Source organism: Solanum verrucosum, unplaced genomic scaffold, assembly GCF_900185275.1.
Source record: "Solanum verrucosum unplaced genomic scaffold, falcon-dt-bn FXZP01000238.1, whole genome shotgun sequence".
NCBI classification, from domain to species: domain Eukaryota; kingdom Viridiplantae; phylum Streptophyta; class Magnoliopsida; order Solanales; family Solanaceae; genus Solanum; species Solanum verrucosum.
Genome location: NW_026020630.1, coordinates 4,572,918 through 4,589,551, shown reverse-complemented (window position 1 = coordinate 4,589,551; position 16,634 = coordinate 4,572,918). Strand labels below are relative to the sequence as shown.

General features: G+C 31.1%; 2 protein-coding genes across 2 annotated transcripts in view; both read left to right on the top strand.

The window, feature by feature from the left end:
- The window catches only part of LOC125811818 (NAC domain-containing protein JA2), a 70,551-nt gene extending 56,951 nt beyond the window's left edge, over positions 1-13,600 (top strand). The window contains exons 2-4 of the mRNA XM_049491367.1: positions 10,915-11,097; positions 11,752-12,023; positions 12,569-13,600. Of these exons, the coding sequence (XP_049347324.1) occupies positions 10,917-11,097; positions 11,752-12,023; positions 12,569-13,159 (1,044 nt within the window). The 5' untranslated portion in view covers positions 10,915-10,916 and the 3' untranslated portion in view covers positions 13,160-13,600. The remainder of the gene's footprint in view (positions 1-10,914; positions 11,098-11,751; positions 12,024-12,568) is intronic.
- LOC125811811 (ABC transporter G family member 9-like) lies at positions 425-3,291 on the top strand. The gene is made up of 4 exons (XM_049491360.1): positions 425-551; positions 1,169-1,964; positions 2,200-2,537; positions 2,625-3,291. Exons 1-4 carry the CDS (start codon positions 456-458, stop codon positions 3,279-3,281), a joined length of 1,887 nt encoding a protein of 628 aa, XP_049347317.1. The 5' UTR covers positions 425-455; the 3' UTR covers positions 3,282-3,291.
- Positions 13,601-16,634: the final 3,034 nt, after the last annotated feature.

Here is a 16,634-nt window from a genome sequence, read left to right as displayed (position 1 = left end):
CTCGAATTTTTAAAGTAATAATTATTTTGTGACGATTTTTTTGAGCAAAAAGGATACAAAATGAGACGAAGGAAATATTTATTAGAGGTTTGTTTTGCTAAATTATCTTTATAAATAATTATGCTTTTGGAAATGACCAAATTTTGACAACCTAATCAATAAATTCATCACTCTCCATTTCCTCATAAATTGTTTTTTTTTAATGTTTTTTTTAAATGGGGAAGGGGGTAATGGAAGCGCACAAACAAAGTGAAAATCAGATAATCAATCAACTGAGCTACTATGATTCTCTTCGTAAACTAGTCTTAATTACTTTCGATTGCCTCTATATATCAATCAGTTCATATGTATTTCCAAGAATTTAGGAGAGAAAAAAGAAGTCATCAAAGAAGTCTTGATTTTAAATTCTATTAAATAGAGAACCCCAAGAGTTTCTAAACATGGAATAATTAAAGATGGAGAATATATTGTCCCAACAACAAAATCAACACACTGATCATTCTAAAATTGAAGTTATTTTCAACAACATTAATCGTCCTGTCACTCTTAAGGTAATTCTTTAATATTTCATGTGATTTTTTGTTTTGTTTACCACTTCGTGTTGCTCAGGAAGTTTCATATTACGGGTAAAGTGCTCTCTAACAAAACTAAGTTAGGCTCGATGAGACCTAAGAAATACTTATTACTCTTCATTCATATTAAATGAATTTTTGAGGTGTGACTAGCTCCGCCCCTAGTCTTTACTAGCTCCACCCCTTATCATTGAGTCCTTACTAGCTTCGCCCCTTATCCTTGTGCCCTTACTGGCTCCGCCCCTTATCCCGGAGTCCTTACTAGCTCCGCCCCTTATCCCTGTGCCCTTACTGCCTCCACCCCTTATCCCGGAGTCCTTACTAGCTCAGCCCCTTATCCCTGTGTCCTTACTAGCTCCACCCCTTATCCCTAAGTCCTTACTAGCTCCGCCCCTTATCCCTGGGTCCTTACTAGCTCCGCCCCTTATCCCTGAGTCCTTACTAGCTCCGCCCCTTATCCCTGAGTCCTTATTAGCTCCGCCCCTTATCCACAAAGATGTTATATATATACATGAATTGAGCATGCCAGAAGTTAATAAATAGTTTCTCTCTTTTATGATATTGCTAAAAATGTAATGGCTTGAGTAATATTGCAGTTTGAGAATGTTGTTTACAAGATCAATCTCGCGAAAGAAGGGTGTTTCAAGAATTCACCTAAATCAAATGAAGAGAAAATAATCTTGAAGGGTGTCTCCGGGATCGTTTCTCCAGGTGAAATGCTGGCGATATTAGGCCCTTCAGGAAGTGGAAAAACAACTCTGCTAACAGGACTCGGAGGCAGGCTCGTTAATGGACATCTCAAAGGCGTTATAACATATAATAACAAGACATTTTCCAATGCCATGAATCGTAGCACGGGCTTTGTTACTCAAGATGATGTTCTTTACCCTCACCTTACAGTGTCCGAAACACTTGTGTTCACTGCTCTCCTTCGTTTGCCTAAAACATTTACAGTTGAGGAGAAAACCGCGCATGCTGAAGCAATTATAACTCAACTTGGATTGACAAAGTGCAAGGATATCATTGTTGGAGGTCTGTTTTTGAGAGGGATATCGGGTGGGGAGAGGAAAAGAGTAAGTATTGGACAAGAAATGCTTATTAACCCGAGTTTGTTGTTCTTGGATGAACCAACATCAGGGCTTGATTCTACTACAGCGTTAAGGATTGTGTCGACTTTAAGGGATTTAGCAAAGGGTGGAAGGACGGTTGTGCTAACGATACATCAACCTTCGAGTAGGCTGTTTTACATGTTCAAGAAAGTGTTGTTGTTATCCGAAGGAAATCCCCTGTATTTTGGCAGAGGAGAAGATGCTATGGGATATTTTTCAGGCATCGGATTTTCCCCGTTAGTTGCTATGAATCCCTCAGACTTCTTGTTGGATCTTTCAAATGGTATGTTTCATCTGCATTTATATATATATATATATATAGTAATTTCATGTATGAAGACTTTTGCTTTTCTTTTACGAATCAGAGTCACAAAGGGCTGAATATTATGGATCACGACAGCAAGGCATCTCTGCCACTAACAGTACCTCATCTCGTTGTGCTGAGACGGTCATGATGTACATTGTCTTTTAAGCAAACAGTATGATGACTGATAAACTGGTGTTATTTGATATGTTAGGTATACTATCGGATGATCCTCGCGTATTAGTAGATACTCCTATAGATGATCCAGCTTCAATCAAGAAAACTTTGGTAACTGCTTTCAAAACCAATCTAGTGGAGAACATGAAGGAGCAATTGCAAGAATCTAACGTTCATCAGGTTGCGGAGAAACTACATGAGAAGAAATTTACTCAATGGTCGAATACCTGGTGGCAGCAATTCTCAGTGTTATTTAGAAGAGGGATGAAAGAACGTAAACACGAGTCCTTCTCTAGCCTCAAGGTTGGAGAGGTCTTGGTGGTGGCTTTGTTGTGTGGATTGTTATGGTGGAAATCTAACAACATTCAAGATCAGGTAATCGATACTTCTCCTCGTTAGACATGTAGTTATCTTTGATTAGATGATCTGATAGTATACGATGTAATTGTTAACTTGGTGCAGGTTGGACTTATGTTCTTCTACACTGATTTCTGGTCATTTTTTCCTTTGTTACAAGCTATTTTTACCTTCCCACAAGAGAGGATGATGTTGGAGAAAGAAAGATCATCAGGCATGTATCGACTCTCCGCGTACTTTATGGCTAGGACTATAGGTGACCTTCCAATGGAGCTAGTCCTTCCAACTATTTTCACCGTTATAACATACTGGATGACTGGCCTAAAGCCATCCGCATTGAACTTTTTCTCTACCTTATTCAGCATCCTCTACAATGTATTAGTCTCCCAAGGCCTCGGACTAGCTCTTGGTGCAATGATCATGGACCAAGAATCAGCTACTGTACTCGGTTCAGTCATCATTCTATCGTTCACCTTAGCAGGAGGATACTTCGTTCAGCATGTCCCGTGGTTCATTTCCTGGATAAAGTACATATCGATTAGCCAGTACACGTATAAGCTCTTGTTGGGGTCACAGTATAGTCATGGGGAAACGTATTCATGTGGCATAAACGCGACGTGTCTGGTTGAAGATTTTCCTACCATAAAGACTATAGGGCTTGGAGGTAAAGGCATTTCAATGGTTGCATTGGCTGTTATGTTTTTTGGTTATAGGTTCTTGGCTTATGTTGCTCTTATGAGGGTTGGTGTAACAAAGAAATAGATTTTTCTTTACTCAAAAGATTGTAGAAATGTTCCATTTGTAATTTTGGTTTCTAGACTATCTACCAAAAGTTTGAGAAACATTTACTAGTACTACATTGTTTGACTCTTTTGTCACAAGTAAGTGTAGACATTTCAAGTTTGTCGTAGTAGTCAATGAAGTGATTGAAAATTTTGATAATCAAGGTTCTAATTCTAGTAGAGACTGAGACGTGTCGTTTATTGGTTAATATAGTGGATGAATACTTGGTGATCAAGGTTCATCCAGGAGAGACAAAAATACGTTTGATTATGTTTTCCGATTAAGCCAAATTAATCTATTAAATCTTTAAAAATTGAACTTTTTAGTATTGAATACATTTGATATTGATAGGGTTGATATAAGTCATAAAATATTCAATTTTTGGATATTTAAAACTATGTAATACTAAATCTAATATCCAATTTGAAATTCATAAATTTAAAAAATAAAATTTTAGTTCGATTCATAATTCAAAATTCAAAATTCAAACCAAATAACCATATATTTCTTCTTTATATAATTGTATATTTTAATTTTAAAAATTTGTCTTATGAATTGTAGCTCATCAGGTACCCAAACAATTTAATCAAAACCTGGTAAGTTACCTTGTTAAAAATTTAAACTTTATAAACTCAAAATTTCAATTTTGTGTCTAATCAAATACCTTTAACACTATAAAATAAGCATCGGGAATGAAAGAGGTAAAGGTGGCAAAATCAGACAATAAAATGGTAGTGTTAATAACCCTCTCATTCTATTAATTTGGCTCATTTTGATCCGTTTAGTTCAACTCATTTTACAATGGACCAATACGTACCCTAGATTGACCATGTCTCGATTTTTAGCTTATTTCATCACAATCCACTTCTCTGAAATAATATTTAAGTGGGTCAATGACTTACAATTTTGAAATCCAGTTCAATTTAATCCGCCTATTTAACACCTCAACGGCAAATGAAAAATTAGTTGGCCTATTTATGAATGGCGCCCCCACGAACACAATATTTTGTTTCTTCTTTGTGAATGGCCATAATATAAGTCATAACATAGACGAATGTCTGCGTCTTTATTTGAATTTGACTATAAATCCATCGAATATGCCATTCTTATAATTATTATATACCCATAAAAAAAAATATAGCACTCACATCATAGCTTTCACGTGTGAGAATGAAATAATGTCTTTGACAAAATTTGTCTCTTTTAATCTAATTAATACATCGTCAACTGATATGGTGCAGTAGATGAGGTTGTTCTTCTCTGAATCAGAGATCTCAAACTTGAATCCTAAGTATGGAAAAATTCTTGATAGAGAGCGCATTCCCTCGAATATGGAGCCTTACGTGACACAAATTCGAAATAGTTAGATTCAAATACGAATATCAGATACTGAACGAAAAAATTGATCGTCATCATATGATGATTATAATAAATAACTACCAAAACAAGTTAGGTAAGAATATAATTCTTCACGTTATCAGTAGTTTAAAGCGCGTTGGCAACATAACAATATTAAATATATTATGTTTGTGTGTATGCCAAGAAAAGTTATGGACCAATAGATACTCATTCAATATGATGATAAGTATACAAGGTGTGTTGTAAGTAATTTAGGGTCTAAAGAGATTAGACCTAAGACCAAGTCAAGTTGGAAAAACATTACCATGGACTAAAGTTTTTGATGAGCCTAACTTAAAAGGAAAGCTACGTACTCCCAATTATTAATAAGTTATATGTTGTAGATAACGTATCAAATTAAAGCCTTTTGAATCTAGTTTTTAACATTATAAGTCATTCATCATCATTTGGACATATCTACTCCAAGATATGATGTTTTTGTTTTACTAATAAGTGAAAGATAGGACAATAATAAGAATAGGTCAAAAATCGAGGGTCAAAATAAATTGACGGGCATCTGTTATTTATAAGTAAAATTGAGAAAAAAATTGATGGACTTGACAATTTTGAAAAATGGAGTGTCGATAAGGAAAAATCGACGAACTATTTCAACTAATCAAATCGAAGGTCGTTCATTGGTTAGATAAATATTAAAATACTGATATTTATTGAAAAATAGGTATAAAAACAAATTTTATAAAGTTAATGAAGTCCCTAGTCGAGTGATATGATTTTCGAGATGATAGGATGCGTTGCAAGATAGATTTCAATTTTGAAGTTTGAAAGTTGAAAAGTTAGACCAAACACAACATTTTGAATTGACGAAGCGGGATTTGAATTTTGATAATTTCACTATGTCTGGATGATTATTTATGGATTGGTTGGATGATTTTTCTCTTATTAAGTTTCTAAAATTGATATTTTCTTTATTTGAAGTTCGGTTTGTGGTTGCATTTAGCTGATTTTTGGCGCATAAGACTTTTACATTATGGGTGTGTTTGGTACGAAGAAAAATGTTTTCCTAGAAAATGTTTTCCTGGAAAATAAGTTGATTTTTGACTTATTTTCTCATGTTTGGTTGGTGAGTAGAAAATATTTTTGAGAAATATCGTTTATTTTTATTAGAGTAGAAATAATTTTTGAAATTAAAAATATTTTTTAGAAACAAACTTAAATTTTTTTGAGGGATGGGGGGTGGTAGGGGGTGGGTGAGGGGGCGGGGGGTCGAGGATAGGGGTGAAAAATTGAAATTTTGAAGTTGAAATTTTTTTTTTAAAAAAATAAACTTAAATTTTATTTTTGGGGGGTGGGGGCTGGTAGGGGGTGGGTGGGGTGGGGGGCTGGTAGGGGGTGGGTGGGAGGGTCGAGGGTTGGGGTGAAAAAATAAAATTTTGAAGTTGAAAATATTTTTAAAAAACAATCTTTAATTATTTTTTTTGGGGTAGGGGTGGGTGGGTTGGGGGGAGGGTCGAGTGTATGGGTGTAAAAATAAAATTTTGGCGTTGGAAGAGAGTTTTGGAAAATGTTTTCCTTAAGTTTTGAAGGGAAGTCATTTTCCTTAAATTTGAGAAAAATGAGTTGATTTGGAAAACATTTTCCAAAACATTTAACCCAACCAAACAAGAAAATGTTTTCCTTCATACCAAACACACCCTATGTGTAAATCAATTTTGAAATCAATGTTGACTTTTGACCTCAGTAGCTGATAGTTGATTTTTTCACTTAATTTTTGAATTAGAGTTTTATATATAACAATATGGATATAAATAGACTTGTATACTCACAGAGGATGATTTTGATAGAGTGAGAGCTTTCGAGAGTGATTCAAAAAGAAAGGTGATCGTATGATGGTTCATGAAATATTTGCTCGACTTTCGATGTAGGTTATGACTCTCTTAGATTAGCTTGGGAAGTGATTTATGTATCAAGTGTGATATGTGTGGGAGTATTGGTGGATTCGATAAATTAGGAAGAATGACTTTATGTTAAATCTAGGTTGGGACCTAAATAATAGACATTAATTATATAGCATGTTCCTTGTTTTCCATGAGTATTATGTTTGAGGCTTTTGAATTGGTTTAGATTCATTTTATTTTTAAGATTTAACTATCTAATTCTTGCTCGCGATTGGTCAATTTATGATGTCTACTGAGTACATGTATTAACACACTTATACTACTCTTGCTGCATTTTTTTTATGTAGCTCCTAACACTAGTTGCATGCCTTATTGATTCTGTTGTTTGAGGTAACGTTTATTTGAAAGTTTGGGTGAGCTACTTGGCGTGAAGAGCAATGTATGTATATATCTATCTTATTTTCCAGTCTTTTGTTATTTCAGACAGTCTTGTAAATTTTGGACTATACGTATGTTTTCAGTTTTAGATGCTCTTGTATCGATGACATTAATTTTGGATATATACAATTATTTTACATCCTATCAATATCTATTAAAATTCGACTTTAAAGCTTATCTGTCGCTATTAATTTTTATTGCTTTGATCTTCCACTTATCTTTGAGGAGTACTTGACTTACATATCGATGAATTAATATAGATATCGTTATAACCTTTGATTTTGGATCGTGACATATAGCGTATGTACAAGTGTTAATTACTTCGACATTTTCTTAGCCCTAAACAAGAGAAAGAAAGTTAAGAGTTTGATTATTGGGAGAATTTTCACCCAAGATCAACTCCATCCAACAACCCAAGTAAGTATATTTATAGTTCATAAATACTATACTAACCCTAAAGATTAAAAAAAAAATTGTCAACATTTTATGAATCTTTCAAGAATCAATCATTAATGAAAAATGAGATTATTAAACCAGCATTACATAAGCCTTACTCAACTAGTGACAAATATGCTCATTTGGATCATCATCAAAACATACACATGGCATAAAATAAACAAAACAAAAAAAAGTAGGTTAATATATAGTATTAAATTTGCCCTACTAACAACTTTCTCCCATCCCCCTTTGATGTTATTTAATATTTTTCTTGCCGCATTGGCAATTCCCTTTCACTATACGTGGCAACACTTAGCTTACTCCATATTTTATTTTATATTTGGTTGTATTCTATATGTTTTTTTTTTTCATAAAATAGAAAATGAAAGTAATAACAAAATATAATATGTCATCCCATTTATATGGGAGTAATAATCATAAAATAGAAATGGAAGTAATAAAAAAAATACTCTTATGTCATTTTTTATATTATAGTATACTCAATTCCATTGTGTTCCTACGTAAGGCAAAAAAACCTTTTACATATAGAGATATAGTGAGTGTGTGTGAGAGATGTAATTAAGCAGCGTTAGTAGAATTTGAAAAATGATCGCATCTCAAGGGTTGTGATACAAATAGTTGCTTTCACAGTTTATTAAAAGATAAAAAAGAGTATGGTAAAAAAATAAATATGTTTAATCTCAAAATTAAAATAAGTCACATAAATTAAAACGAAGAAAATCAAAAGACATTTATATTAATAGTATCTTTTTCCTTTCTATTAGATGAGATAAAATGATGATGAAATGAAAGTGAAAAAGATATCTTGACTTTATGTGAATAACAAAAAAAATACAATTAACTAAAAGACATGTGGCAATTGAGAAGTCGAAAACACAACAAAATAAAACGTTATCAAATACGAATCATTGAAAGAAATCAACGTGGCTATTTAGACCTACCAAATAATAAATATTGTCATCTTAATCCAAAAAAAAATAGCACAATCAATATACACTTTGATTTAATTTATTAGTGACACGTGAACTATAGTATAAAAGGTTATTAGCTTTGACCTTACTTGTTTGGGGGTGGTAGTGTACCTAAATTATTGGGAAAAAGAAGGAAAATACCCTTTAACGCTATCAAAATTCAAAACTCAATTGTTTTTTCTTAATCAACCAAAAAGTGGTTGATTTTTTTATTTTATTTATTTAAAATAATTGAGGGTGTGGGAGGAAGAAAATTACGTAAGACATCAAAATTCAAATTCGTCAATCAATAGAATTATTAAACTTTACTTTATTCACAAAAAAATAGTAAAAAGAAATAAAATATGGTAGAGAAGCCGAGCAAAAGGGTTATATTCACAGAGTTTTTACTTCAGATCGATCAATTTGATATTAAAAAGGCGTAATTTAATATATATAAAATATTTTACGCTCATATAGTGATCGAAAAAGGATCAATTTCAAGGAATATTACATAAATAGTCTATTTTGATTCGAGTATTATAAGTTGATTTTATATTTTGAATAGATGATCTATAGATTAGATGAATAAATTATTCAGTAAATTTTTAAACATTAGAAGTGACAAATAGACTGTCGACAAAGTAAGAGGCAGAAGCACACAATAAAAAAAAATCTGTTAATCCAAAAATATTTAAATATAATTAGAACTTATCTCGTTAAGCAATTCCAAAAATCAACCTAGCTCCCATAATACTAAACTAAAAGTTATTATACTCCCCCCGTCTATTTTTATTTGTTATGTTGTGTTTTTTTCAAGTCAATTTAACTAATTTTCAAAGTTAAATTAGATACATTAATTTGATATTTTAAATAAAAAAATTAGATATTTAAAAATTATATGAAAAGTACTATAAATTGTAATTTTTTTTATCTCAATATGATGAAAAAATACATCGTAAAATATTAATAAGAATTCTTATAATTTAACTCTTAAAAAAGAAATTATGATAATTAAAAATCGATGGATAAAATAGTATCAATTATTAAAGATCTATATATATGCATGAATAATTAAATAGTGTAAATAGAAAAAGATGCACAAATGTCAAATGTCATTTTTCACTTTTTAGAAAAAAGAAGAAAAATGAAAAATGAATGACAAAAAACGTTATAAATTTAATTTTAAAAAATGCATACGTGTTGTCCATAGATGACATTTTTATAAGATTTTTCTTCTGTAGTCTCTTTCACATCCCAATTATTTATTTTTTTTAAAATACCACTCAATTCCAAAAGACAGCTAAGTCCTTTTTTTTTGTCCACGTATTTGCACGTGTCCCACACTCTATGAATCCTTAAAATATTTACATTAATCGACTTATTAACAAAGTAATAAAAACGATATGATGTTAGTAAGCTAATATAGTTATTATTATCAAAAAAAAAATGTGACACACTGGTGAAACTATTTCATTCTTGATAAAGATATTTTGAATTTTAGCTCTAATTATGTTATAATATAACTAAAAATATTAATTTTATTATAATAACTATCTCAAGCTAAAATGATTGTCAATGAATGAAAAAGGACCATATTACATGAAGTTGGACTAATGTAATCATTCAATTGTCACATGTTAAAATTTCTAGTGATAATGTAATAAATTTCCAAAATCAAAATTCAAGCAGCCTTTACCTCTCTCTTCTTCCAAAAAAAAAATAATAGTAATACTACTCACTCCGTCTCAATTTATTTATCATAATTTTTAATATAAAATTTAATTTGAAAATATACAAAATACACTAAAATTAATATTTTAATCTAATAATTTTAAATATTTATATATAAAAAATAAAATATTATAATTATCAATAAATTAACAAGAACTTTTTTAATGGACTAAAAAAACTACTTCTTCAATCTCAGTTTATTTGACATATTTTTATATTAATTAACAATTTAACTTTAAAAATGTTCAAATTATCATTAACAAAATAATTTATAGTTACATAAATATCTATCTTTATATTTATATCATAAATTTCAAACAAAAAAAATCTTCATAAACTTCGTATTCAGATAAATTAACTCATATAAAATAGAACGAAATCGAGAAATATTACTTTTAATCTAAGATAAAAAGTGGGCGGAAAAACAAAAAGATTCAATCTTCTAGAAGTTACATGAGAGAGTGCCACGTAGTAGGGGACCTCAAAGACTTTTTAAAATTATATTTTTGAAACTTGTTTTTTTTATTTAGATTCATGTATTTGGTCCAAAACTTTACTGCTTGATAAGGTCGGCTATTAAAATGCCTAACTTTTTAATACGTGTCACATTTTAGAACTATCAAGATTTTAAGAAAAAGACAATAATACTTATCTCTTTTTCCAATTTCGTCCATATATAAATCCCCCTACTATCCCAATTTCCAAAAGAAAAAAAAGTTTAGAAATTTTGAACAAAATATTTTTTTGATAAAAAAAAATAGTTTGTTAATAAAAAAAAAATGGGTGTTCAAGAAAAAGATCCACTTTTGCAATTAAGTTTACCACCAGGATTCAGATTTTATCCAACTGATGAAGAACTTTTAGTTCAATATTTGTGTAAGAAAGTTGCTGGACATGATTTTCCTCTACAAATTATTGGAGAAATTGATTTATACAAATTTGATCCTTGGGTTCTACCTAGTAAGTTTCTAGTTTTATTCAATCTCTTATGTATATTTTTCACTATAGAATTGAGTTCTAACTAATTTGAGACTTCTGGTTAAGAATAAATGAAATTATATTTATTTCATCATGATCTTCGTGTGGTTTCTAGTTTAGTTAATGTTTTACTCCAATTGTTTTAGTTTTAATGGATGGATTCATAATTAAAGTCAATTTGTATCTAAAATATAGAATTGAGTTTTAGTTATTTTGAATCAATTCATAAGAAAATATTGTTGTGTAATAATAAAATGATGATTTATGTGTTGGAATTTTGAATGAGGAAGAAAAAAAAATCAAACTTTTGATTCCATATCATGAAACTATATGACGAGATAGAGTTGCGCACCCTCACTTTCAACTCAAAGGTTGCGAATTTGAGTCGTCAAGAGAGTGAAAAGGTGTGGGAGTTCCCTCCTAGGGAGGGGTAAAAAAATTAAAATAAAAAAATCATGAAACCATATCGCATGGTCAAACGGGCCCTTAGTTAGATTTGGAAGTTTGTCATTAAGACTTGACAAGAAAATTTAAGTTAAATTATTTTTAATTACGAGTTGATGCACACCAAATGATATTGTACTATTAATCATTTGAATTTGATAAATGATGGATTATGTGTAATTTTTGTTATAGGTAAGGCGACATTTGGAGAAAAAGAATGGTATTTCTTCAGTCCGAGGGATAGGAAGTATCCGAATGGATCTAGACCGAATAGAGTAGCAGGTTCCGGTTATTGGAAAGCAACGGGGACGGATAAGATCATAACTTCACAAGGAAGAAAAGTTGGAATTAAGAAAGCCCTTGTGTTTTATGTGGGTAAAGCTCCAAAAGGATCTAAGACAAATTGGATTATGCATGAATATCGACTTTTTGAATCATCAAGGAAAAATAATGGAAGTTCAAAGGTAATTTAATTCAACATTATTCTCTTTTTTTGTTTTTTGGATAAATATTTGCACTTTTAGTCCCTCAAATATTCATTAATCCTTGATTAATTGAAATGTGCACTTTTAATCCACCTTTTTGTGAATATTTGCAAATTTAGTGAATTACTAACAAATGTACTTAATAGCTAAGCTCTTTGTTTCTTAGCCTGTCAAAGATGTTTTAACTTCGAACTTGAATAGTACTGAATTGATTTACAGCAACAACAATTTGTTTTTTCAAAAGCATCTGATAGTTTTTGTGTTCAATCAAGCAGCTTCACATAAATTGGGAATTACTAATATTTGTTATACTATATGATGAATCTGTACTTGATGTGCTCTAAAGGGACCAAGAGTATACATTTTAGTGATTCGAGGTCAAAATGTGCTTTAGTCAAATACTATAAGGGCTAAAGTTTAAATTCTCAATAATTTAGAGGACTAAGTGTGAAATTATATCCCATTTCAATTTGGCTAATTGCATTTTTTAATTTGTATCTGATTTTTTTTTTTGTATATTTCAGCTAGATGAATGGGTGCTTTGTCGAATTTATAAGAAGAATTCAAGTGGACCAAAACCACTTCTGTCTGGTTTACACAGCAGCAATGAATACAGCCACAATTCTTCGACTTCGTCCTCATCCCAATTCGATGATATGCTCGAATCGTTACCAGAAATGGATGATCGATTCTCCAATTTACCGAGATTAAACTCTCTTAAGACCGAGAAATTGAACCTCGAACGCCTGGATTCAGCCAATTTCGATTGGGCAATCCTTGCTGGGCTCAAACCAATGCCGGAATTGCGCCCAGCAAATCAAGCTCCAGGCGTTCAGGGTCAGGCTCAGGGGAATGTCAATAACCACAACAACAACAATATGAATTTTCTCAACGATGTTTATGCCCATCCTACTACGAATTTCCGAGGCAATACCAAGGTTGAAAGTATTAATCTAGACGAAGAAGTTGAAAGCGGGAACAGAAATCAACGGATTGATCAATCGAGTTACTTCCAGCAGAGTCTGAATGGATTTTCCCAAGCGTATACGAACAGTGTCGATCAATTTGGAATCCAATGTCCGAACCAGACGTTAAATCTGGGGTTCAGGCAGTAGGACACGCTGAAAAGTAAAAAAATTGTAACTTGAAATCTGAATGCCAGTATACTGTATGTACAGAAGATCTGGATTTAGATTTCCTTGCCCCAACGGATTCGAAGAAAGAGCAAGTACAGTTTCACGGCCAAGGGAATTAACGTCTTCGAATGCAAGTGTCTGAAGTCATTAGGCTGAGGGCACGTCCGCTTGGAACTTATTTGCAAGTTGTGTCTGAAGTCATTAGGCTGAGGGCACGTCTGCGTGGACATTAAAATAACGTTATAATGTACACAAACAGGAAATATATGCAGGGGCATGTATATTCTTTTAGGTACTGGGCTTATAGTTTGTTTTATTTTATGATACATTTCCAGATTTGGATGTATTTTGTAATTCTTACATTTCTGTGTAGCAAGTTATAGAAGATATATAGAAGTTACTTTTAAAATATTTTTAAAATTTATCATCTAATAAAATAAGCAATATTTATGTGGGTAGATATCATTTTATCAAAGATAGAATTAAAAATTTAAATTAGTTGTTTCTAAGATAAGATAAAGATAATTATTTTTTTAATCATCTTCTACTCACCCTTTTTTCACCTAATGTACATCAACTTATATGGGGCTATATTATTTAGAGCAACCTAAAATATGTGAGACTAATTCATATTATCCATATTCTTTTGTTCACATTAATGTATAGGTTAAATTGAAAATTAAATCAATCCCATTAATATTCAATTAAGTAATATGAGTGTTTTTTATCCTTTGACTAACGGAAAATAAGCATGGCTTAAAACTTGGTATTGAAGTCGATGCGTTAAAAATAAATATGAGTTGAAAATTGATATTGGAGCTCATGCGTTAAAAATAAAAATACAAGTTAAAATTGAGTTAAAAATAGGTACAAGTTAAAAGTGGTTGAAAGTTGTTGTTCTTCTTCTTTTTCAATGAATTCACATATCCATTGAGATTAATGGAAGGGCTCAATGACGATGCATATTGAGTACGTTTCTTATTCCATCACTATTTATTTTTATTCCTCACAGCAAACGATCCCTTGGAGTTTGGACAAACATGTTATTAGAGTTCACTTCTGTTTTATATGCGTTCTTAAGTTTTTTTTTTTTTTTTTGATTTCTCATTTAGCATAAAATATTTGTAATGAAGTCCAACTAATCTGGATTCTCCCAACATGATATTTTTCCGTTCTCATAGTTTGAGCTCAAACCCAAAACCTTTATTAAAGGTGAAGGAATCTCAATTATCCCACCACAATTTATACCGATCATTATCAAGTAATTATCTAGATTATTTAACTATTAAGGATTTGGTTAGTGACAACCTCCTTTTTATCACTAATTCTACTAGTTAGTGAATATTGAACTACAAAGAAAAGAACGGTTTACAAGTTAACTTTATTAATTGAAGCCTAGCCCATTTTTTTATTTTATTTAAATGATAATAGTTATGTTAAAGTTTTACTTTTAATAAAGGAGTAGCAATTCTTTGACTTATCAAATAATCAGCTATAACTTTCCAAAAGTACGTGGAAATAGCCAATATCTAAAGCATTACATATGCATTTGAAGTTAAGAAGAAAGTAAAAAAGTTAGTAGGAAAAAAAATAATATATTAATACACACACAGATTGTTTTGTGCATATGCACATTTATTTTGTTTATACAATCAAACCATTTTATAAGGTAGAACTCATTGGTAGACCCTTAATATTAGCACCATGTTTCACTTAAACATTTTAAATAAGCTTAGTGCCTTTTAAATATCTATAGTAGGATCCGACTATGTCATCTTTGATGCTTTTTGACAATCAACAAAAAATATAATAAGAGTATAATACACTAACTAATGATAGTTTGTAAGGCTATTCAAAATTAAATCGAAATCGATATCTCGAATCGAAAAAAAGTTATTGATTTATCGATTATGGATTATTGATTTTACGGTTTCGGTAACGGTTTTAATTTTTTTTATATCGGGTTATCAATTCTTAACTAACCGATAATCCGATAGTAAATTAAATAATTATATTTATATCATTTGGTACATAAAGTTCTTGACTTAGAGTTTAGTTTCATACTTTTATTTTAGGTTCTCTCAAACTTTCGGTTATTCTACAATGTGATAATGTTTGCTTTTGAGCAAGATGCATTATGATAACTCATGTGCATGATTCATTTGGTTTGTCACCTTGTTTCTAAGTGATTTTTCATGATTTTTTTTGGGCATAATACATAAATGTGCCCTTTAACTTAACCTCATTTTCTATTTATGTCCTTCAACTTTGGGTTTGCACAAGTAGACACTTTAACTTGTATAAAGTTGAACAAGTAGACACATGAGTCCTACATGGCATAATACTAATAGGACACCACATAGGATAAAAATTGTCATGCAGGATGCCACATAGGACGCGTGTGTCCATTTGTTCAACTTTATACAAGTTTAAGTGTCTACTTGTGCATGCACATCCAAAGATGGAGGGCATAGATGTGAATTGTAGCCAAATTTAAGGACATATTTATGTATTTTGCCTTTTTTTTAAATCAAAACTTAATGGTTAAATCGATAACGGTTAATAACCGACAAACCAATAACCAATAAGCTAATATCTTAACGATTCTATAACAATTTCACATGTCAACAAACCAATAACTAATAAATCAAATCAATTAACTTTAAAATCGAATTGAACTAACCTATACACAACCCTAATAGTTTGGGATAAATTAATTAGTATGTTTGCCAAAGTCAGCAAGTGGGCAAAATCTCATCAACATTTACATGTAAAACAAAGCAGTATAGCTATTGGTACCTCACAAGTTGACAACAAGGGTTGGGGCTACCTCACAATTTCCTTTCTTTCTTTGTTAACTTTAATTATTAGGGTCATATCATTGTCAATAAAGGGAATCATTATTATCTTAAAATCACAAAGTTTTAATTATCACTCAATTATTTCCTTTCCAAAAGAACATGTGTACAAAACACCTTTGAAAAAAAAAGATATCTTTTTACTATTTCAAATTTAGGAAATCCATATATAATGCCAAAGGATTGAAATGTATGAGGTCACATCATTTTGCAACTTGATATATGAGTATACATATCATTTTTTATTGAGTTATAATACATAGTCAGTCTCTTAAATTTGAAAAAATAAAAGATAAAGGGAATTTACATAGATTCCACTATTTTAAGAATTAATTACTTATATCCATTCTAGTTTGCAATATTACGCATCTAATCAGATTTTGATGCCTCTAGATACATGTATCTCAGATACATGGTTCAAATTTAGATGTAATTTGTTTTAGATACATCATATCCAAGTGGATTTACACCTATGTAAGATACATAACAAATCTCGTTCGCCACCCTCGCCTCTCTCCCATCTCGCTCGTCACTCTTCCATGTATCTAGTATTCCAGATACATACAGAAACATGTATCTAGTGTATATCTAGTGTG

Coding starts and splice junctions, on each gene's coding strand:
- LOC125811811 (XM_049491360.1), top strand. CDS start 456: ATGGAGAATATATTGTCCCAACAACAAAATCAACACACTGATCATTCT. Junction 552..1,168: donor ATCGTCCTGTCACTCTTAAG/GTAATTCTTTAA, acceptor GTAATATTGCAG/TTTGAGAATGTTGTTTACAA. Junction 1,965..2,199: donor CTTGTTGGATCTTTCAAATG/GTATGTTTCATC, acceptor TTGATATGTTAG/GTATACTATCGGATGATCCT.